Raw genomic sequence first — 24,980 nt, forward strand, 5'->3', positions numbered from 1 at the left:
TCAGTTAGTGTGCAATGAATCTAAAATATATGAATGTTAAATTTTCATCATGACATTATGGAAAATAATTAACTTTATCACAATATGCTAATATTTTGAGAAGGACCTGTACAGCCCTCACTCCACAGCTCCTCTCCCACAGTGGAGCCTGCCGTGAACGCCGATGTCTTGATAGGTTTGCATTTGTGCCATACTGTTTCCATTTCCAGATGTTAAACCTGGGATATTGTTTTATAGCCTAATCCTGCTTTAAAACCTGTCCACATATGTATGCTGAGGGGTTTATAAATGACAAAGTCAGTGTTACGTTTAGAATGGCTGTCTTTATTCAGAACGTCAAGAAAAACACAAAAACACAAATTTAAACAAGCTCACCTTCCTCCAGACAAACCAGATTTCCTTTTTTACAAAACATACATCTAACATTACTTTACCCTACACATAATTATAAAAGAGACACCAACAGAACATTAGTAATGAAACTACCAATGAAACTTTGTTTTGAAATCCGAATATTCCACCCCCTCTCTGGTATCAAACACATCCCAACTCTTTGCCCACATGCAGGCCAGTTTCCTGTCAAAGAAAACTTAGATTGGATTCATAATTATGACTACGAGTGACTGTCTCTACTACTTCACAGCAGACTGCACAGAATGGTATCACAACAGTAAGATCTGCATTTAAGAAATAAGTAATGAATAGCCTAAAGTTAGGTAGATGTCTCAGAAGAGCAGAACGGTGGTTTATATGCAGGTAAATTATGTTTTTAATACTTTCATAGGAGAAGTAACCCGATAATGAAGGGTGACACACTGGATTCAGATATTACTGCAGTTTTTATTTTACCACATGTAGAACATGGCATATTACCATGCTGATGGATTGTTGTTCAAAAATCTCTTGATTTAAATATCTTTGTCTGAGTAAGTGTGGTGAGTTTTATTAGAGGATCAAGGTTATGCCTTTATTTTTAGAGTTAAGCTGTATGCATTGGAAACTAGAGAGATAACTTTTCCTAGACGGCCACCGAACCTGATCTACAAACCGCTTCCACTCCCCTCCACATCTTCAATCTCCACCGAGCGCTTGTGGATCACAGAGTTTACCCTCTTGCCACTCTTGGCCTGTATCAGCATCTTGGCTTTGCAGGGAGCCCGGTACTGAGGCAGGCCAGTCTTGGTGGTGTCCAGCTCCTCCGGGTCATCCTGCTGGGCCCGGAGGGCTGCGATCACATCCTTGTCCGAGGGACTGAGGGTCAGGCAGCCACAGGGGCGACCCTCCGCTCCAGTCTCTCCTGCCTCTCCTACTTCCTGCTGGTCATCCTCCACCGTCATGAAGGCATCACCCCAGAGGCTCTCGCAGAGATCCCTGCCATGCTGATACATCTGCAGGCACACAAACCACACAAATGGATAAATTTGGTAAAATCAAAAAATTTACTATAAACACCAATGCATTCATTTATGAATCATACTGGTCGTCTGTGACTAGAGAGTGAAAACTTTATTTCCTTCAGCTTCAATTTCAGATGTCTTTTCAGATTTAAAATGTTTAAAACATAAACACATAGACTAAATTCACAATGTTTAGAAATAAATACTCTAAGGGCATCATATGGTATCAGTGTTTTGAGGATACTTTTCAAATGTGTAGAAAAAGACAAGTAAAGAACGCTTGATTGACTATAGCTGAAATATGTCAATCATAAATTTGCCACTCACATGTTTGTTCTCATATCGTCGTTTTATTTTAGAACCTAAAATAAAACACCAGGCCTCACATGTCTCAGTTAAGGTCAGAGTTCACAATTCAATAGCAACTATGGCATCTGTTGGAGAGTTCCAAAGTGCTACTGACTAAAACAAAAAGAAACACAAAGACCAGTCTTCTATTTGCCAAAAACATCTTGCTGATGCCCATGACTTTTGGGAAAATATTCTGGGGACTGACGAGACAAAAGTGGAAAATTTTGTCTGTCCCATTACATCTAGGGTAAAACTGACAGGATTTCAGAAAAGGAACATCATATTTAGACTCAAACATGGTGGTGGTAGTGTAATGGTCTGGGGCTGCTTTGATTGATAAAACTATTAATTCTGGTATATAGACAACTTAAAAAAAAAACTATAAATCTTTTCAGATTTTTTAAAGCTCATTTGGGGCTGCATGGTGGGGCAGTTGGTAGCACTGTTGCCTTGCAGCAAGAAGGTCCTGGGTTCGATTCCTGGCCGGGGGTCTTTCTGCATGGAGTTTGCATGTTCTCCCAGTGCATGCGTGGGTTCTCACCGGGTACTCCGGCTTCCTCCCAAAGTCCAAAGACATGCCTGTTAGGTTAATTGATCACTCTAAATAGCCCTTAGGAGTGTGAATGAGTGTGTGCATGGTTGTATGTGTGTTGCCCTGCGATGGACTGGCGATCTATCCAGGGTGTACCCCGCCTCTCGCCCATAGACTGCTGGAGATAGGCACCAGCTCCCCTGTGACCCACTATGGAATAAGTTGTAGAAAATGACTGACTGACTAAAGCTCATTTAACAAATAATCTTTGGGAATGAACAATGGACTGACACAAACAGTGGCACTGTAGAGCTTCCTGCTACCTCCCAGAAAGGTGGGCATCACCAAAGCAACCAATGACTTATTTGCATATTCTTGGTCTCTGGCTTCTTACATTATTCAGCAGGTTATTTTTCTCATATTAATGCATAATCAAGCCAGTCTTCTGTAGAAATACTGCGTGTATACAAACAGAAGGTGTATCACTGTGTGAAGGGCATCTGTGCATCTTTAGCAAGGACATGCTTATAAAACAAATTTTTATTTAAAGAAGTCTTTCCTGCTTAAATAAATGTAAGGAATTCCAATTTGCAATCCGGAGTTGCCAACTCACAAATGTCATGATGGTTTTAATCTAATCTGGGCTGAGCTTGTCCCTTCAACTGCATTGTTGTGGACCATGATAATGTAATTCAGGGTGGAGGTCCTGCATGCAAAATCAAGCTTTGCTCTCTGGCTATAGGGGAGGATAAGCGGAACGTGGTGTAAAATGTAATTACTGAACACAGCCCTTACCACTACTGAGAAGCATTTGCATTTTGGGATCCGTGCACGGGGTATTCACATGTTGTCAGTTCTTTTTGTGGGTTGTGTATGTGATGGAAATTCTTACTGTTAAGTGTTCCAAAGTGTATGACCCTTAGGTTACCTCTCACCTCAGAACATCTGTGTTGGAAGCTGTAAAGCCATTATCAGAAGTTTAATGGTTAAAACCCATCCTTTAGGGTGATGTCTCAGGAAGAGCAGATGGTCTGCTCATAGATAACTTGAGGAGGGTCTAGGGCCATAAAACACAGACTCTTTGAAGTTTAGATAACACTGTCATGTTTGGTATAAATACATGTGTGGGACTGGTGTTCGGGGCTCTGCTTAACTGACTTGCTTAGTGACAGAGTCATTCAAACGCTGACTGCCTTTGAATAAATTTTAAAAAGACAAAGTCCAGATTTTCTCTTGTTGTGAGTCAACTTCTCTCCCACTTTGATAAGAAAATTCCACTACATGTACAAGTGGGGAGGATATTGGAATCTGTTTAATACATCATCCATGATGAATTTGACGGGGATTAAGATATCCGGTGTGTCGCAAAAATACTCGTGTAAGTTAAATTTTGTTTTTGGGTGGGATTTTATACAATAGATTAGGACAAATTCATGTTTAATTGTGAAGAGGAAGGAAAATGTCAGATTGTTTTCAATCTTTTGCACTGCAGCCATATTGTATTTCTAACAAATCTTGTACTATGAGTTATCCTGACCACTTTGTAGAGATGCATTTAGACAGTTTGGACTGATACTCCTACTGGTAAGAAGGCAAACTAGGCTGATTGTTAGAAGCCCAGCACAAGCACCACCATGAGTTGTGGAAAATATTTTGAACGTTTTTCTGTTTTTGTTTAACCTTCTTGGTGCCAGGAATAAATGGATGCTTGTTTTTTTCAGCTCTCCACCCCTGCCAGCTTTGTGCTGAGTCCTCCTCACGCTTCCCCTTGGGCCTGCCTGAGCTTTACCTCACTGCGATAAACATCCACTGTAATAATTGATTTGCCCTTTTTACGGCTGCTCTGGCCTTGAAAATCTGTTGCTTCTGCCAGGTGTTTTCTCTCTCAGGTGGCTTTGCTGTGCTCCTGCTGCTCTCCTCACCTTGACTACAACATCGTCCTTGAGAGAAAATCAGAATGTATGACTATGAAAACCTTCAGGGTTCACATAACAGCCTCCGACGCCTCTAACATGCCTTTGAGAGAGGATTAATAGAGCTAAACGGCCCCTCAGACTAGACAGAATTAATAAAACTCAAATTACTGCTGACAAAGATGATGTTTTTTACAAGATAGACATTTCTAACCATCTCTAATAAAGGTATACCTGCAAATTTAGGCTGGTTACAATGTGTGGCAAACGTATACATATCTCCTGAACTCCTGTCACATTTTGACCACGGTAAAATGTCGATTTTCAAAGTGCGTGATTAGGATTTTATGTCATAAAACAACACAAAGTAGTGCTTAATTCTGAAGTGGAATAAAGGTAATACAAAAAGTGTTTTATGCGCATGTGTTCTACTCATTCACTCTGATACCCCTAAATAAAATCACAGTGCACAGCACAATCACGATGTCACCTCTTTAGCATGTCCATGTGTGTGCAAATTAATTCCAGTATAAATACTGTGAAAAATTATGACCCAACTGCAAACCCCATAGGAGATGGTGGTCCGTCTAAACTGAATGGCTGGATACGGACTGCATTAATCAGAGAAGCAGCCAAGTCCTGTGCACTCCCCAAATCTGGAAGTGCTGTTAAAAAATGCTACAGCTGAAACGCCATAAAAGTCCAGTCTTAAAATAATAATAAACTTTACTTATATAGGACTTTTTTAAAACAAAGTTACACAGTGCTTCATGTAGATAAAAACAAACCAAAAAATACATACAATTTTATAATAAAATACAAAAGCTGATATTAAAAGAATAAGAGCTCAATCAAAATAAGCTGATTTACAAAATTGTTTTAAGGAGTTTTAAAAGAGGACATGGAGGCCTGCCTGATATCAAATGGAAGAGCATTCAACAAAAGAGGAGCTCTGATTATGAAATCCTCTCCTTTGCATGCATTCCTCTGGGAAGAGAAAGCAACAGTCGGTTTGACAACCAGTCCTAGAAGGAGTGTAAGGAGAAAGAAGCTCAGAAAAAAAACACTGGGATGAGACCGTTCACAGCTAGCCAGCTCAGTGAAGAAAAAGTTGGAAGGAAATGTTAGGATCTGTGTGTTTTGTATAAGCTGTAGACAATTTAGAGCTTTTAGTGGCAGGTTAGCAAATAATGAATTACAGTTATCAAGATGGCAAGAAACAAAGGCATAAATAAGGATATGTATGTCAATGACAGATGACAACTCTGATTTCTGTTCTTATTGGGAAAATAGCTGTTGTTTTATTTTACTAAAGTGTTTTGTAGAGTTTACATCTAAATCCAGGACTACTAGCAGGTTCCTGGCCTCAGGGGTGCAACAGAAACCAAAAGAAAGAAGTGTCTGTATGACAGGATCTCTGTGGGCTCCAGGTTCAAAAACCATCACCTCAGATATATCATCATTCAATAAGATGTTCCAAGACATCGATTCCTTTATGTCTGAGAGACAGGTAATGGGATCAATGATTGCAGAGACGTCAGAGGCATTTAAGGATAAATACATTTCAGAGTCATCTGCATAAAAATGAAAAGAGATGTTCTGATTGTGGATGACCTGACCCGGTGGTAGCATGTAAATAGAGAACAATAAAGAACCAAGTATTGACCCATGGAGTACACCACTGGTAGGTTTTACAAATCTGGAGGATGTATTACTAATAGATAGAGAGACATATCTGTCCCTTAGGTAAGATGTGAACAACTCCAGAGCGGTCTCAGTCAACAATACCAGAGACGATTTAATAAAACTGTGTGATCAACTGTATCAAACGCAGCAGAGAGGTCTAGGAATACCAGAACAGAACAATAACCAGCATCTAAGTACATCCTAATGCCTTTCATAGCTTTTAGAAGAAGAGAACCCACATTCAAATTTCTCAAGAAGTAAGTTTTCTATTCAAGATGGTTAAAAACGGAATGTAAAGCACTTTCTTTAAATGTTGGCAATTAAAGGTAATTTGGAAATCGGCCGTTAATTGTTAAAATCATCAGTGTCAAGGCCAGGTTTCTTCGATTATGTTTGGACAACAGCTAATTTAAAAATCAAGAGAACAAACCCATAGGATGAATACTTATTAAACATTGTTAAAATTTCTAGAGATTAAAAGGTTTAAACTTTTAAAAATACATTTGTTGTTAAACATCTAAAATAGAGGAAGAGGACTTCATGCTATTCGTTGTTCTCATTAATTAAGACTGAGAAAGTGGATGAAATAAATTAAACTTCTGCTGTACCTCTAAATACTGAGAGGTAAAGGAAGAAGATACACTTTAGTTTCTGATGTAAGAAATCTTATTAACAAAAAGGAGCAAAATGATTCACATTTCTCAGTAAAAGATACAGTATTTCATTTCTCACATGAGGGCAATCGATTAAAGAGTTAATTGTCTTAAAAGCAATTTAGGTTCTTGGGAATTTGAGTTGTAAGAAGTATTTAGATCTTTCTTGATGTGATAAAAATGTTCTATACTCTGGAAATTGATAGGTGTAAAACATCGAGTGCCTCTCTGGTTACCAGTCACAGAAGCTAGTGTAAAATTAAAACAGTAAAAATGAGCTGAAATGTGTATTTTATTAGTTAAAAGATTAACTGGACTGAAACCAAATGTGATGATCTGATCAAGGGTGTGTCCATGTTCATGAGTTTTTGGACTGGAAAACTAAGTATAATTTTCTGCAAGTCATGTAGGGGACACAACAAACATGTAGAAGAAGAGGCTCAGGTCCAAATTTATACTTTTTCGCCCTTGAAACAAAAAGATAAACATGCCAAAAAAGGTCTGCACATCACCCTGAATACATCATCCCCACTGTTACACGTGGTGGTGGCAGCATCATGTTGTGGGGATTTTTTTCTTTATAAGGGACAAGTGAGCTGGTTGGAGTTGGTTGGAAGATGGATGGAGCTAAACACAGGGTAATTCTGGAAGAAAACCTATAAAAGGCTGCAAAAGACTTGAGCCTGGGGTGGAGGTTCACCTTTCAGCAGGACAACGACCCTGAAAATACAGCCAGAACTACAGTAGAGTGGTTTAGATTACATTGCCAGCCCTACTAAAGGATTATTACCTTGGAACATTATTGGCACATCTATTTGTACTGAGATTCTATTTTGAAAAAGCAATCTGGGACACACTCTGATGTCAGCATTTGAACTTGAAAAGGAATGGGTTTCTTACCAGCCCCAACCCCATGTTGACACATGGTGGTGGCAGCATCATGCTGTGGGGATATTTTTCTTCAACTGGGACAGCAAGCTAGTCAGAAGTGATGAGAAGATATATGGAGCCATTTACAGGGCAATCCTTGAGGCACTTCTTTCAAATTTTTGTGAAATCATGCATCTCTTTGCTTCCGCTTCAGTTATGCAATACTTTGGGTTAATGTTTGCAAAAAAATCCCAATGAAATACACTGAAGTGTGTGGTTGTAATGTGACCAAATGTGAAAAAAAGATTCAGGGCTATGAAAACCTTTGCTGGGCGCTGGTACTTCAAATTATGTAGGAAGCAACAGATGGCAGTAAGCTTCAGCCTCTTTCCCTCTCTGGTGACTTCTTGTAAAGGACGTTGCATTGCCATGTGTATGAATGGTGCTGTATAAATAAACTTGCCTTGCCTTCCCTATAATCAGTCATTAGGATGCCGAGTCACCACCTCCTATAGTTCCCCTGTCTCCTTCCTGCATTAATCATTTCCTGCTTATCCCTGTACTCGCTGTATGTCTCCCTGCTATATCTCTAGCTTTTCCCCACAAAACCTCCTGCCACCTTTCATGCTCTTGCCTGTTGGAAGATTGAGAGCCACAGACGATGCTCAGAGCAGATAAAAAAAAAGATGTAATATGTTTACTGTGTTTGAAGGACAAAATGGATGATGGCTGCATCTCTTAACTACATATGCTCTCTGCCTGACACTTTGGTCTTATCACATCGACCCAATAATACCCACGAGAGCACAAACACAAACATGAACATTTCTGTCCTCCCTCGGGCGGGCATGGTTTGCTGCCAAACTTAATTCAGTAGAAGAAAAAGCAGCTTTACAGGACATGCTGTGATTAAATAAGTGAGATAGACATTTTTCTCCATCTCGCTTTCAAGGTTCTTCCTTTCCTTATCTTATTTAATTTTAACCTTTACATCCTGAAAGCATCAACACTATGCCAAGAAGCAAACTGGAGAAGGAAACAAAAATCCACCTTAGACTTTCACTGAATTAAAACATTTGGAAAATGTATTTCTTATTTTTAATCCTATTTAATTGGGAATATGGTCACTTTACCATGTGTAGTACCTGACTTATGAAAGATTTTGCAGACATCTAATGAAACCAGTTAGTATAAAGCATTCCATTTATGTCACGAGTCAGACTTTGTCTCTCAGGATGATTTAACTGTATTCTAGTTATAAGTTAGTAAACCAATAGGAGTTCCAAACTGTTTTGCTCAGTCACCAGGTTGCTATAGCAATATTACCTGATAACAGTGTATTTCTATTAATTTTATATATTTAATGTGTGAAACTAATTTAATGTTATACAAACAATTCAGGTGTAAACAAAAGAGTCTATTTTGGCAACTATTGATACTTTTCCTACATGTGGCAGCTATATTGAAATTTGATGTTTGGCTTGGTTAAGTGCCTTTAACTTGGAATTTCAACTTTAGGGGTGTGTTCAAACTCAGTCATTTTGACTTATTTGTACAAATGAAACGCACCAACAATATTCTAGTTTTATGCTGTTTCTAGGGTTGGCTATGTGATCTAAACCATGCCATTGTAAATCTGGCTGTATGTTTAGGGTCTCGAGATCTCTAACATGTTTTCTCTCACCCTTGCCCTGTATTTAGCTCCTTTGATTTTCCCATCAACTCTGACCAGCCTCTGCTCTGAAGAGAAGCATCCCCACAGCATGATACTGCGACTTCTGTGTCATCTTTAACTCTGTGTATAGTGTGTTCAGAGTAATGTTCAGTGTTAGTAAGCATGTGGGTCAAAAAGTTCAAATTTGGGTGCATCTGACCAGAGCACCTTCTTTCACCTGTTCACTGTGTGCCCAACTGGTTTGTGGTAAACTGCAAACAGGACTTCTTACAGCTTTCTTCCAACAATGGCTTTCTTTTTGCCACTGTTCCATAAAGGCCAAATGACAGGAGTCCAAAACCATTAGTTGGTCTATTGATAGATTCTCCCCACCTGAGTGTGATTATCTGCAGCCCTTTCAGAGTTCCGTTTCTTAGCTGCTTCTTAGATTATTGCTCTTCTCACCTGACCTTTTAGTTTAGGTAGAGAGCCATGTCTTGTTAGATTTGCATTTGCGCTACTCGTGAAAAGGTTCAAGGCAAAGGATTACTTTTGCAACCCACTATATTTCTGCTACGTCTTGTTGTGTTATGTTTTGTTATTATAAATTATATAGGTTCTAGTGTCCTTTTAGTCTCCTGATTTACTAGAAAATGCCACAAATGTAGTGCTGGAAGTCTTGTGTCAGAGTGCAGAAAACAGATATGCATTGTTTTTGCAGTTCTAACCTCTCTCCTACATAGTCAGAGACACTGAGTGTCTCTGTGAGAGGATCTAGGGAGGCAAATGATGTAACAAAAAAACTACAAAAAACAGAGTGATGCAGAGAGTGCCAGATAGTTTTTTTTTTTGTAGGTGTGCTTCTAAATGTATTAACTTGCTATTCTAACTGACATCTTCCACAATCTGCGTTCTCACATCCTACCTTCATCTATGTATATTTGCTATTCACTCACACATTTACCCACATCATCAGAGACAGAGCTGTGGTGGAAACCAAACAAGGCCTGCAGGTTTAGAGTTTTGCTTTGCAGTGCGGCACACGTGAGGTGAGCTGCGCCAGCCTTGAGTAAATCAGCCCTTTCTCTGCTGCCTGGACAGAAAGCGAGCAACTGCACCGCTGTGAACCTTTTAAGAACAAGAGAGGCAAGCTCTTTTGTTTGTGTTCTCTTCAGAAGCGGTGATTTGTTGAATTTGCTGACTGCTCTCACATTTTTCTAATTGCATCCATTTGTTTAAGACATTTCTGTACTCATCCATTTCAGAGCGGCTTAAATTTCTTGCAGCCTATTTGCGGCATTAGTGTTGCCCTACATGAAAATGAGCCAAGGCAAGCGCAAAAAGCCCCAGAAATTTGCAGACAATACACCCACAGAAACACACAGAGATCTTCCCTCTGCATTCTCGCTCTTAATACACTCTGCGATTTCTGCTTATCATCTAATAACCAGCAGGCAGCCTTATTAGATCTGTGGTCTGTGGGTGTGTGCTCATTCATTTGTGCATGAGAACAGTATTATAGAAGGAGAGGATAAGGAAGATAAGGAGGGGCAGTGGAAACAGGGAGACAGAGAGACAGACAGGCACATTATGAGACAGATTGTCATAGGGTGTGATGTGTGAGAGTTAGTTTGCTGCAGGCCTCGGCTGCACACCAGCCTCCACTGTCACTCCGCTTCTTTTTAAATCACCCAGCTGGCTCCTGCCCAGCGAAGCAGGGCCAGACTCTTTCACGCTTCAGCCTACTGTGTTGGCCTGCTCTGTTAACCCTTCTCTCACATACTGTGACGCAGTTTCACGCCGTCTACTTGCACTCTGGGACTCAGAGGATGGAGGACAATAAGGGGATCTGAGGGATTCCAGCCTATAACTAGTTCTCATCCGGTTTGTATGTTTCAGCTGAGGTGATGACGGGCTCAGCTTAACAAATGCTAAAAGGGTTGGATAGACTCTGTTCATTTGAATTTTACAGTGCTCTGCAAAACTATTCACACCCATTTGACTTTTTCCTGTTTTGTTTTTCACAACCACAAAATTTAAGCGTGGTTAGAGTTGCTAAAAGGTACTCGAAAGACTCCCATTTGCAGTTTGTCACAAACCATGCATAGAACACAGCAAGGTACTCTGGGCAGCAAAGATCAAAACTGAAAATTTTGGCCTACGTACAAAACAAAAGGTGTGGCAGAAAACAGACACTGCATACCACCTTGAGGATAAACAGACCATCCTTGTGGTGAAACATGGTGGTGAAACCAATAAACCTAACAGTCATGTTTTTGGACAGTGGGAGGAAGCTGGAGTACCCAGTGAGAACCCACACATGCACGGAGAGAACAAGCAAACTTCATGCAGAAAGACCCCCGGCTGGGAGTCAAACCCAGGACCTTCTTGCTGCAAGGCAACAGTGCTACCAACTGCGTCACCGTGCAGCCTTAGTGCCCAGCGTTCAGAAGAAAACACTGAGACAATAATCTATGAGTGGTTAAAGGTGTATGAATACTTCTGCAACGCCCTGCTGTCAAGCATCTGTAATTGGGCAACAATCAAGAACCGTTAAATACAAAGTACACCTAATAGTAACAGGAACAGTGGCAATTTTTATGGTGTGTGTTTCCATTGTATTATGATGATAAATAAAATATCTTTGTAGGACTGCCACACTGAAAATATCAGTGTGCGTGTTTTTTTTGTGAGTGGAAAATAACTAGTAAAAAAAATGAAATGATAAGTGTAAAAGGATTTGGTTTACCTGCTGATACTGAACACAGGTTCCAGTGCAGTTCTGCCCTCTGGGGTCTCTGGCCCAGTTACGAGCACATGTCATGTCCATCCTACAGGCGTCAAACCTGAAGAAAGATACCAGACAATTCACAAATGGCAAAAAACTAGCTGCTGATTGATAAATATTATTTCTGTAATAACATATTTTTCATAATTATTTTCATAATAAAAGTTATATAATGTCAAATATTCATGTTTCCGCATGTAATATAAGACTGCAGTTGCTCAGCTGCTCAGATGAAATTACCAATAGGATACAAAATAGATTTAAACAGCATGCAGCTTATCTTAAGCTCACAATTTGACATGCCGTTGTGTATTTTGTCTTTTTTTGCTTGCATGATAAACTGTAAAGAAACACTGACCGATGTGAAATGTGTGAGCACATTATTTTAAATCCTGCAGAATATTGCAGTAGAACAAAAACATATTTGATCTAAAACACAAAAACCCCCACAGCAGATTCACTGAATAGATGATGTCACATGATAAATACAATTAACCCCAAAGTTATCTATACCCTTGGTAGATTTAGATTTAAAATAATTTTGATCTAACCAAGGCATTTGCTTCTGATGGGGAAAAGGACAGGCATCTATGAAAAGATAATAAACAGGATAATGTTTTTTTGCATTTTATTGAAAAATGGCATGTCAAAAATTTCTTATACACCTTCTCAATAATCTGTGTAAAATATTTACTGGCATTACAGAAATTAAACCCTTTTTATAATTGCTGACCAGCTTTTTGTAGTTTTCCCCTGGCCCCCCTTGCCATCACCCTAATCTTTAGTTTCCACAGATTCTCTCTCTGGCCAGACCACCACAAAACATTAATATTACTTGCAGTCAGAAAAATCACATTCTTTAAATTAAAAGATTAATTTAAACCTATATCTGCCAGGGTTATAAATATTTTCCAGACAAGAAAATACATAGTTAGGCTGTTCCAGGCAGAGAACATAATTTTAATGCTATCAGAGTAGCATTTGCCATCCAGGAATGGTGATATAGAGATAAAACTATGAATTAAATAAATTTGAATTACTGTTTAAAACTGTAAAATGAAGTTTAAATATTCCACAGTTGTAGCAGTGCAGTTTTGGTCAAAAAGAATTTGGCTCATTTTAGCAGAACCAGATCAGCTCATTTTAGTCTTTATGCCGAGTTAAGCTTATAAGCTTCTCTTGGTCAGTTCAAGCTCATCTCATGATAAATTGTTACAGGGACACATATTTGGGACATATAAACCTTTCCATGAATGTCAATTTTTACCAGTACTGTCTAAATAATGTCATGTGAGGACCTAGCTTGTACACTGCGAGTGTTAGCAGGACATAAGCTGCTTTCCAGTTAGGAAATTAATATTAACCTCCTGAGACCCAGCAATTAATTTTTTGTACACAGTAGTACACATTAGTTTTTTCTTAATTCCTCACATACGTTACTGGTGACTCTAATGAGTCCTGATGTTCCTTAAAGAAGACAACCATAGCTTTCCAATGAAATATTATTTCAACCTGAAAAGACTCACAAAGAGAGGGTTGGCAATTAGAAAGGTTTAATGATGTGAAATTACATAATTATATCTTTGGCGCTCAGACCTGGGAGGAAGACATGAATGTTGAGAATGATATGAGCTAGGATGAACATTGTAAAGCTTATATTTAGAGATGTCTTCCACCTGATCCGACACTGGTGGTGGATTGGCGGCCAGGGAGCGAGGAAGCCAGGAGTAGATGGGAAGGAAGATGGTGGAGGTGGGGTGGAGGAGGGATGAGCTCAGCTGACAAGCGAGGAGGAACACAGCCGAAGGTCCTTTTAAAACAAGGCGTCGGAAGGCGATTGGATGATGAATCAGGCGGACTGAATGCCGATTGGAAGGCCGGGAGACGCATTGGACGGCGAGACGGCGAGGGTGAGTCTTTCATTCTGAATTTTTGTTAAACTCCATATGTGGGAGTGTGGCCATGCATGCCAAGCATCCTTTTCCTGTCTTTTGAAAATGGCTGCAATCTCGATGAACCCACTTTATGGAACAAGGAAAGGTAAGCATGATTTTCATATCTAAGATGTTTTTCAACGTTATACTTTGATTGTTTTTAGCGTGTAAACATCTAAGGAATATTTTGAGTGAGTTTCCAGGGCACAACTATTTTCATGGGCAAAACGACTGATTTATTCATGTTCACTGTAGTGCACATCAGGACTTTCTTTATGTTTGTTTCATATTAATTTAGACAGCTCTATGACAGAGTGAGAGAAGATTCTCAATAGAATCATTACAGGAGACTCAGACACACTCACATCTTCTCAGAAGAAGAGAGCGAAGAGAGAATAGCTGAGATAGGAGAGGATGATGCAGATGAGGAGCAAGAGGAATTTGACCAAGATGCAGAGCCAGAGGAAGGGGAGGAAGACACAGAGCCAGCTGAAGTGCGCCATCGTCCATTATCAGCCAAAACCAGCTTTTAAATCGAAGCTACTGTTTAAATGAATTAACAACACACGTTGATAACTTAAATCAATCGAGTGTGTTTTGTTTTTCCCTTAGGTTCTTGCCTCTATCAGAAGAATGCAGAATTGCAGATGATGGTACACAGCAGTACTTCCAGCAGTACATTGACCAGAAACTAATTGAGGATCTGTCCTTCTTTACCAACCAATGCATGGTACTTGATTCAGGCATCAGCATGAACACAATACCAGAGGGGATCAGAACCTTTAAAGGAATATAGGTGTACATGGCATACCTTGGTTATCCCAGAATTAAAATGTACTGGGTGCTAAAACAAGACTCCCAATCATACCTGACTGCCGGCCAAGAGATCGTTTCTACAAGATCTGGTCTTCACTGAGACTAGGCATTGACTTGGAATTGCCAGAAGAGGAAAAGAAAAAGGATCCCCTCTGGGAAGTCAGACCAGTTCTGAAGAGAGTCCTCCAAGGTTTCCTAAACCTACCCAGGCCAACAAAGGTCTGTATTGATGAACAGATGGTGCCATTCACCAGCAGGTGTCCAGTCCATCAGTTAGTACCTGGAAAACCAAATCCAACAGGATTAAAGGTGTTCGTTCTTGCAACTCCAGGTGGCCTAGTATTGGACTTTGAAATTTATATAGGCAAGAACACCTTTGTTCAAAACCAACTGTTGGGAATAGGTGACAATTCAGTCATGTGCTTGACTGACACAGTCCCCAGAGGAACACAGGTCTACTTTGACCGGTATTTCACCACTATCAGTCTTCTGGATGCTCTTCAGGAAAGGGGCCTGTCTGCTACAGGAACAATTCAGAAGAATCGATTCCAAAAGAGTGCCACAAGGTCCTGAGCAAAAAATAACAGGGGTCATCATAAATGATTGTATGGAGACCTTGATGAAATTGCAGTCACCAAGTGGATGGACAACAAGCTTATTGTGATGGCATCAACTTCCCATGGGGTTGTGCCCCAGGATACCTGTTCCAGATGGTTAAAAAAAAAGCAGCAAGTTCAAGTCACAAGACCTGCAGTGGTTGTAGAATACAACAGCAACATGGGAGTGGTGGAAATGTGTGATCGCATGCTCAGCTTCTGCAGAACGTCCAAAAAAGACAATTGAAGGGCTGCATTTAAAATATTCACTCTAATATCATTTATGTACAAGGTAAATAACAATGGCCAAGTACAGAGCCTTGTGGCACCCCCTTATGGATAGACTGAACCTTAGAAGAAGACCGTCTAACTGACCGTCAACTACCTGGGTTCTATCTTAAAGGAATTCAATTCAAACTTGAGAAAGAGCTTATTCACTTAGGATGACTTTAACCCTTTACCCGCTTATAGCACAAACTAGTGCTAGCTATGTTCAATACATTTTGACCAAACAATTGGTAAAACAAAATCAGTACAGACAGGCTACCTTCCGTGTTCTATACTGAGCATAATGTTTGTTATTTAGAGTCAACTGTTGATTAAGTCTTTATACATTATGAGGTTGTTTTTATTATTTTATCTGGTGATTTTTATACAGAAATAAATAATAAAATCCAATTTTTTTTTCTCAACACTTCATGGAAGCTTTAATGATAGAGATTAGAAACTTAACTCTAACCCAGTTTGCTGGGTAAAACCCTTAACCCAACCCTTTTGTGTTTATCGACCAAAGCCTGGACGAGTCCATATCTCACAAAGTAATGAGTTGTCAAATTGTGTTGTCTTTAACATCACCGTTTTTAGAGTGTAGAAAATGCAATTGTTGCACATTTTGGGCTTTCGACCACATGATCTACTGTTGGGCTGTGGATTTGTCTCTCCAAATAATCTGCACAAATAGGATATTGTTTCTCTCATCTTGGTCTTGGAAGCAAAAGCCGGCATATATTTCCATAATGTCAGACTGTTTATTCAGATGCAGCTTACAGTCAGTCAGAATAAATTCCCAAAGCATGAAAGCAGATTAAATGTTTGAGTTCATTGGGAAGTTTATAGATTTATTTCTTTGCAGGTGCTCAAAGGACTTGCCTCAGCCTCTTAACATTCTCGTTCTGTGTTTGCATTAGTCATTTTCCAACATTTAAAGAATTATCTCCTGTTCTGTTATTTTTTTCACAAAACATCAAGAATAAACCTCCAGATCTATTATTGACTTGTTAACCCAGAAATTTCAGAAAAATCTGTCGACTGTTTTTATGTATAGGGCACTTTGCCTTGATGCTGACCACTGTTGTTTTACAAACTATAACCTTTTCCCTGGAGAGCTTTATATGTGAGGGGGGACAGGGACTGAGTTTGATTTATTCTCGCTGGGCGCCGTGTTTGGCATCCTCACCAGTCACGACAGAAGCTGTGGCAGAGTGGCACCGCCTGGATGTAGGAGCGGCGGTGAGGATGAGGCCAGCGGGAGGCGTCAGGGGAGCAGCGGTAAAAACACGACACACGCTTCAGAAAGCCTTCGCACCTAGGGAGACACATGTAATCAGTTTTCAACCAACATTAGGAGCCGTCAAGTGGAGACTGCAAACTCTCACTGACCCACATTGTCACTGGGAAGGCAAAGACAGCAAGGGTAAATATAAGCACATGACTGGTACTGTGCACATGTGTGGGAAAAAAACACTTTTTATCATGGTTTTCATGATGGGGGAAGACTTTCAAAAGTATTCACCCCTTTGAATATTTTTACATTACGTCCTGTCAAACGTCAATGTATTTTACTGGGATTTATATGCATAAACTTGTCTTCATCTGTCACATAAAGTTCTGATAAAATACATTGAATGTGGTGGGTTGTAATTTGACCTAATGTGGAAAGGTTCAAGGGGTATGAATACTTTTGCATGGCTCTGTATGTGACTCACAATTCCAATATGAAATAGAGAAATATTAAAAAATATACATTATTAGCAAGCGGTTGAAAGAATGGTGTAGCAGGAGAATGGATGTGACTTACTCAAGGCTCAGAGGGCCACACTTGTCCCAGGGTTCATTCTTATTGCTGTCAGAAGGAACATAGGCAATATCCTGGATGTCTTCCTCAGTACAGCAGTTGTCTGCAGCAGCAAAGGCAGAAAAAAATGTTTTGCCACTTCTGCCCACTCACATTTATGGTGAACCTCACGGAGTGTGCACACTCACTGTCGGCATACATCCCACACTCAGACAAGTGTGGCTCTGGACTGGGCGTGGTCTTATGCTTGCCGTCCTGGAGACAGACCCCTTCTGAGAGGGCCCCGTGGACAGCTGCCAGGTGTATGCATATCAACAGCAGAGTGGGAGAAGTGACACCCATCTCTGCTGATATAAGAAGGTCTGGAAAGGAGTTCAGCACACTGGAGAGCGGCAGACAATGAGTCCTAATATTAAAACGCAACAGGTAAAATAACACAACCACTGATTAATACAGAATAACACACAGAACTGAGGGTAGATTTATTCAGGTTTATTTAAAAAAAAAACAGAATTATAGCAATTGTTTTCATTTTGGGCGAGTTGTTTTGTGTAGTGTGAGTCTGTGCTGTCTCCAGGGCTTGCGTTTGATATGAGTGATATGGATAGTTGCCCAGGGCGCACTTCAGTGATGTGGCGGGACCACGTTTCAATTAAAAAAACAAAAATCGAGTTCCTTTCGAACAATGCCCAACAAGTTTTCTACTACTTATGTGCATGTCTAGTCAGATTTGAGGCCCCCCACTCCCATATTGTGCACAATTTTAGCACTGTTAGAATATATGGTTGTGATGTTGACGACACTGATGATTTGTGCTAAACTAAAGGATTATTTCTTTCAAGGTATTTGGAATCTTTGACCGAAATTCAAAATATCTCGAGTGCTTAAAGTTGAACTGAGATATCCTACACTGTACAGAGATTTTTTAAAACACTTTTTGAGATTTATCAAATCTGAAATATGTCTATATATTTGTAGTAATAATCAGATATATACATATTTGATCAACATTGCGCACTATTTATAAGATCAAATAGGGATCAATTAGCGAATAAATGCATAGGAATTGAATTATAATCATCTAAATGTCGGAATATTTTTAAATGCATAACTGAATAATAAAGTTGATATATAATAAAATAAGTTGAATAATTAAATTATTTATTTTATGATTTTACGGTTGCTGTGCCACAAACTATGAAATAATTTAAATTGTCACTATGCCTCATCAAATAGGCTCTAACATCTGATTAGTTAATTGCACAGCCACTCAACTTCTGATCAATTATACTGATTTGAGCAGTGTTAGACCCGCCCACAAAATGTGCATAAATTATAACATTTTGTATTGATGACATATTTAACAAATTATAGATGTAATAACTATTTATGTATTTGTTTGCTATTTTTATTTTTTAATTTACATGTCTAAGTCATAATTTAAACATTTATATATTTATTACATTGTGCCACTTTTGGACTTCCACAGTGGGGGACAGCATGCATGGAAGAACTGCCAACCAGCTGACCCATACATGGTGGGCCTAATTAGCTGGCACTGAGGCACCGTGCAGAGATGGCTGACATGCATAGTTGTTTATTCTGAACAGCTACTGGCTGGTGTGCAGACTAACCTACATAGCACTACTTAAACAAATCTGTTGGACGTGATCAAAATAAACTCAGGATTGGCCCTTGATGTGTTTGTTGTTACACATTTGGAGCTACAGGGTAATATACCATTTGTCCAATATACAAGATTTCACTATTAAAAAAAGAGAGCTTATACTCTCAAAAAATTAACTGATGGATTTCTATTAATAAAATGAGCTTAAAGACTCCCACAGGTTTTATGTGTAGATTTTAATCAATATTTCTGAAGAAAACATTCTGTGATTTAGATACCTAAAAATGTTACAATTTTACCATTGTTGAACATGTGCATTATTATAAATTCATGCACATGGTTGAAATGTAAATTATTTTAATGGCAATAATTCCGTATCTTGTAAAATTCATTTTTATAGTGTAGGGAAGCTGCTGAGCCAACCTGCAGGAAGAATGAAATGTAATGGAGAAGAGATTTGCCTGACCTGGACTGCAATGTTAAAAGCGAGACTCCAGCAATAAGCTGAAGCCTGCATAACTCGGGCTAAAAAGGATATTTTCAAGTTAAGGCGATTTATTAAAGCTGCAAGTTAAACATTTCAACGTGCGTTTCATTAGTGAGTTTGTGACCCGATGACCTTTAATTTGAATTTTCCTCCTTTATGACGCATTTTTTTCTCATGCATTTTGACCATAATGAATACAATTGGCTTTGACACCCTTCTCAGTGTCACTCCTTAACAAAAACAAATTGAATCTGTTGAATTTATTTGATCCGCGCTCCTTTCTCACCTGTTCGCAGGGTTATAAAACGTCGCTCCGTCCGCAGTACTCGGTTCCCCGCTGCTCCCCTCCCCGATGTGTTGCTCTGGCTCCAGCGGCTGCAGGCTGCGCGGTGCTCGGTTCTCCTCCTGCTCCTGTCTCCGCGACTCTCTCTGTGGTGGCTGTGTTGTCCGCTGCTCCGGGGGCCACTGCTCGCCACTTTATCACCGGTTCAGATGAAAAACATGTCAGCCCCTTCCACCAGGCTCCTCACCCCCACCTCCCTCCTCCATCTGCCACACGCTGGGATGTCCTGTCCCTCCCTCCGTCCCTGTCTCTCCTGCACGCACGTACTCACACATCCACAGACAGCACCGGGCTCTGTCCTTGTTAATCTCCCAATAGGATGTTTTCCAAATCCTCCTTGTTGACAGCTTTCCTTCCACACGTCCAAGCAATACTTTAGGTGTAAACCCAGAAAATTGTATTTAAAACTGATGGTTATCCTTCAGCCCCAGAGGCTTACAAACAGGTGCTGAGTCACACCTGTGGAGCCCCAGCTCCATTGCTTACACATTCTGAGGTCAGGACTTTTTCCAGATGACAGGGTCGGAGGAGGATACTGCTGAGATTTAATACTGGATGATATGCTGAGGGCAGAGAACATGAATCTCTGCGGAACAAAGCACAGTGAACTCACTAGGAAGCTGCTTCATGTTGCAAAAACCATTTCCCCTTCACAAAGACAGAGTTCAACTGATTTTTCTGTTTCCTGTGTTGCTCAGGACAAAAGCTGATCAAGTTCTTATAAGACATTAAAATTCATTTAACAGACGTGCTGAAGTGCCTGAGTTGAACTGTTATGTAAACATGTGAGCAGGTTAACCCTCTGTGTGTGTTGTTACTCCTGTCTTATAATCTTACATCCTCTTGGGCCTGTTGTGCCAGCCTAATCCCTGGTAGGGTTCATCTCTTTCTCTCTGGTTCCAGAGCCTTCCTAAGACTTTAGGCCCTAGCAGCAGATGGGGACTGTCTTGTGGCCTACATTCACAGCCTTGCACTCATTCTCCTTGAACTTTTTAAAATTTTGTCAAATCAAAGTCAAAAACTTCAGCGTAAATTTCAATAGGTTGTCGTGCATTCATGTTCCGCCCCCTTTACCATAATACTCCTCAATAAAATCCAGTGCAATTTAATCTTAGTATAAAGGTCTTAGATTTTTATTAGAGAACATTAGTGAACAAACAACACCATCCCATGCTGGTTCAGTCCATCATCTGAAAATGGATGGAGTATGGTCTCTATCAAGAGGCAAACCTATCGACATTCCGGTCCACATAAACTGACGAGGTGGGCATTAGTCAGAGAACCAGTCAAATTTGTGGAATACCTTATCTGTACATGTTTGTACCACACAGATTGTAGAAACCTTTAAAAGTCTATTAAAAACAAATTTCATTTCCCTGGCCTTTGACTGAATAGAACATTAGACACTAAATAGTATTAGTATGATTTTTAGTTACTTTTATAGTTAACTTATTGTGTACTCTTTATTATATTTAATTGTTTGTTTGGTAAAACTGGTCCACTTTGGTCAACTATAGTTGTTTTTAAATGTGCTATACAAATAACGTCACATTAACATGGTAACTCTGGTGGAGACGGATTGGCCATTAAAAACAAATGAAAAACAGACAGGGAGCAGATAAAATAGCCTCAGTGGTGAAGAAATCCTGATAGTTTTTATAAAGCTCAGAGGAGAAAATGAGGGCTCACATTGGCCCTGTGATCCACCAGACTGTTTCATAACTGTTGAGGGTCATCACCAGCGAACACTTTATTTCTGTGGATGAGAGCGGTGGAGCGAGAGGCATTCAGACAAACAGCTCTTCATCTTGTAATTAGAGATGAAATAACAATATCTTTGTGTGAGAGCTATTCAGGGAACTGAGAAAGAGAGAGAGAGGACAAAGCAGGCCAACAGAAATCTCTGTGTGTACCTCATTCTCATTTAACCAGGTTGGGGCGCTGCCTGTGTTTAAACCCTGCAGCGGCCCTCAGTTGCCATGAAGCCTCGCTTGTACTTTTTGATTGACTGATTTCCCTGTTTGGTGCTTCTTTGATTTGCTCCACTGACATATTTTTCCAAAATGGCAAACACCATTTAGTGGAAACAAAAGTCAAGGAATGAAATAATTTACTGCATATTCTAGGTTTTAAAGATTTAGTGAATGTCTCAGAATATTTGTCTCAGAATATTTGTCTCAGAATATTTGATCCTTCAGCAAAACATGACTTAGTACTTGCTGGAAAGATTGTTTGCAGCAGTAGGGTCTTTCTTGTTGTTGGTCATCAGATTATTGGACCTCTCAAAAGGGATTCTGGAGCATTCTTGAGTACAGAACCCCTCTAAACCCATCAGGTTTCTTGGTTGCCACTTGGTAATTTAAAGTTCAGCTTGCTACGCAGATTTCCTGCAGGACAGAGGTCTATAGACTGGCTTGAAAAATTCCTTCATCTTAGTGGGTTCTTTTTTAGCCGTACAACAATATGTTGGTTTGGCTATGAATACCTTTTAGCAAGTGTCAAAGGCAATTATTAACAAAGTTAGTCATTTGGGTCAAAATTACCAGGTCAGGGCACTACCTGGATACCAGGAATTAACAGCAAAACAGCTCTTGGCCTCTGTCAGTTATTGTTTTATGAATACCTTAAAAATTAATACAACTCCAAGGTAAAATACTTAAGTAAATAAACTCTTTAACTAGACTAATGGCATTTAACTACACTACCAAGTGCAAGGAAAAGATTTAAGAAAACGTATAAAATCCTGGAAAGAAAATTGTAAAAGGAACAAATGAGTATAAACTGAAACCAGTAACTAATAGAATGATGCAGTGATACCACAGTGCAATAGTAGAATATATATTTAAGACCCAAGGTTTTTTTTGATGAATTGGAATGAGGCCAGATTAGCTTTAAAAGCTAGCAGGGTGCAGTGCGTGGCAGGATCCGACCAATATATGGAGGCCTCAGTCCTCGACACAGTTGTCCTGAGTTTGGAGCCTGACCCTGGAGGCCTGTGCTGCATGTCTTCCCCTTCTCTCCACCCCTACCCCACATCCTGTCTGCCTACTTTAAAACTATATCAAACGCCATTACTGCTGCAAAAAAAAAAAAAACTTAAAAAAGTTAACAAAGAACAAAAGTTGTTTGGTGAGTTTTCCTCCACAGTGATGGTAGTTGTCGTTGCCAAAAACAACCAGATATTAAGGTTGGAGGGCAGTGACTATTTCAAATAGAACTATTTCGGTCTGGGTAGCTTTTATCTCTCAATAAGTAAAATATTCATTTGTAAACTGCATTTTGTATTTACTCAGGTTATCTTTGATATTAAAATTTATTTGATCATTGGAAACATTTCAATGTGGCAAAAACCCGAAGCAATATATAAGAGGGTAAATACTGCTCCAAATACTGTATTTAGAATAATAGAATAAATGATTAATTTTATAGAAGTAGATAGGTGACTTTTATAGATTAGTGGATTAAATCTTATTTTAAGGTGACATCTCTTCCTTAGGAAGTTGGACACTACGTACTTTGCTCAACTGAAGTATGTCTTTATATCATGTTGGTCCCATGAGGTTACTGTAAAGTAAATTTAGGACCAGTCAGATATTGTTTGTTTAACACATCTCAATTTGAGTGAGATGTCTTTACTGAAATATGATTTATAATGTTGTTAGTATCCTGAAGTTTTAGGATTAGCTGGGGTGCCAAATCTTTAGCAATAAATATAGCATCCAGAGGTCGAGGAAACTTGAAAACATGCTTCCTTATCTTGAGAAAATCCGAGGTGACGCTTCGACTACTTAGCACCAGATGCACCCTAAGCTGTTCGAAAGCTTCCAGGTCATTTGGAAAATTACCCGAACTTTACTCTCCATCAGGTGTAGCTACATGTACCTTGGAATACCTAAACTGCAAAATAAACTGTTGATTCCAGTGTGCAAGCTGCTTCAGTCACCGTTTAGCGGAGAAACCTCTCATTGGTGGTTAGATTTATGATGAGAGCGTGTCTTATGTTTTTTTTTTATTATATCACACTTAGATTGAAATATAAGCGACTAGAGGGTATTTTCTTTTTCTATCTATATTCTGCTGTCTGTCAAAAACCCTCTGCTGTGACCTTTCTGTGTGATTGCTTGCAGAGCAGGTGACTGTAGATCAATACAAATCAAAGTAGGAAATTAGAACAGTAGACTTTATTTCAACTTTTATTTAAACACAATGCTTGGATCCAGATTGGATTTTTTTATCTGCACATAATTTTATCTACAAGCAAACTCAGGCAATGTATTTACCAGCAAACTTTCAAGGCTACTTCAGGACTCAAATTTAAACACATGGGTACTTTTTTTAAATGCTTATTTTGGTCAGGACTTGTATCCTTTGCTGGGTTTTGCTTGGTAATGTCCATGTTACTAAAATAGAAGTTGAGCTAATATACAGCGACCATATGCAGTATCCTTTGGGGTGGTGGCCTGCTAGAGCCGCACATTGTAACAGGAAGTGGTCCAACATCGCCACCCCGTGGCCTTATGGCAGCACTGCTTCAAGGTTACTGTCCATTCATGCACTTACAGTATTGAGTAAAGTCAGATGAAACTATCCCCTCCTTTTCCACACCTTGGCAGAATGAAGGTGAGGTTCGTTGGGTTGAATCGGTGGATCTGACTCAGGAAGTGACCCATTTCAGTAGTAAAGGCAATGTCCAGGTTTTTGATTCTAGCTGCCATTTGGTCTCATTCTTCTCTCCTGGATGTTTTTCCCTAAGTTCATTGTCATGGTGGCTACAGCATAAGTGGACAAAATCATAATGGTACTTCCCACAAACTGAGACGATGCTCCCCGCTTTGGCACACACCTCCAGTGAGTGGATGTTTGTGGCCTCTGAGCATCCGTTGCCTCCATTGTCTGAGAGACGGGCTCCATGGCTGCTGCTCTGACAAACGGCTGCTGAAAAACTCCTGGAAAAGATGGATGGATGCCTCGTTCTGTTTGTCCGGATGATGGATGGTGTTCTTCTAGCTGAAGCTGCAGTGCACCTGCTTGTCTTTCCCCAAACATGCTTCTTTATCTACTCAGCCTTGTCTGCACACGTCAAATCCTCAGACTCAGCTTGACGCCAGAGTGCGTCAGCAGCAGCTGTTGGAGGCCGACAGGAAGAACTAGGTCTCCTGTCCCTGGTGCAAACTGTGCTGACAGGACTCATTATTAGAGCAAACAGAAGTCATTGAGTCGTCTTAATGGAGGTTCAGGATCAATGTCGGCTCAGACAGA

At 39.8% G+C, this 24,980-nt stretch overlaps 1 protein-coding gene across 3 annotated transcripts; it reads right to left on the minus strand.

Moving 5' to 3' along the window:
• Window positions 1-303: 303 nt before the first annotated feature.
• Window positions 304-19,947, minus strand: LOC124862192 (riboflavin-binding protein-like). Of its 3 annotated transcripts, none has more exons than XM_047356011.1 (6): window positions 19,665-19,947; window positions 17,453-17,626; window positions 17,268-17,367; window positions 16,647-16,775; window positions 11,806-11,902; window positions 304-1,388 (listed from the first exon to the last, which is right to left on the minus strand). In XM_047356011.1, the coding sequence occupies exons 2-6, from the start codon at window positions 17,604-17,606 to the stop codon at window positions 1,041-1,043; spliced, it is 828 nt and encodes a 275-aa protein (XP_047211967.1). In that variant the 5' UTR covers window positions 17,607-17,626; window positions 19,665-19,947; the 3' UTR covers window positions 304-1,040. The 3 variants fall into 3 exon arrangements, with proteins under 3 accessions (XP_047211967.1, XP_047211965.1, XP_047211966.1); XM_047356009.1 differs by having other exon boundaries at window positions 17,453-17,670; window positions 19,665-19,945; XM_047356010.1 differs by having other exon boundaries at window positions 17,453-17,646; window positions 19,665-19,944.
• Window positions 19,948-24,980: the final 5,033 nt, after the last annotated feature.

This window comes from Girardinichthys multiradiatus, chromosome X (assembly GCF_021462225.1).
Source record: "Girardinichthys multiradiatus isolate DD_20200921_A chromosome X, DD_fGirMul_XY1, whole genome shotgun sequence".
In the NCBI taxonomy this organism is placed as follows: domain Eukaryota; kingdom Metazoa; phylum Chordata; class Actinopteri; order Cyprinodontiformes; family Goodeidae; genus Girardinichthys; species Girardinichthys multiradiatus.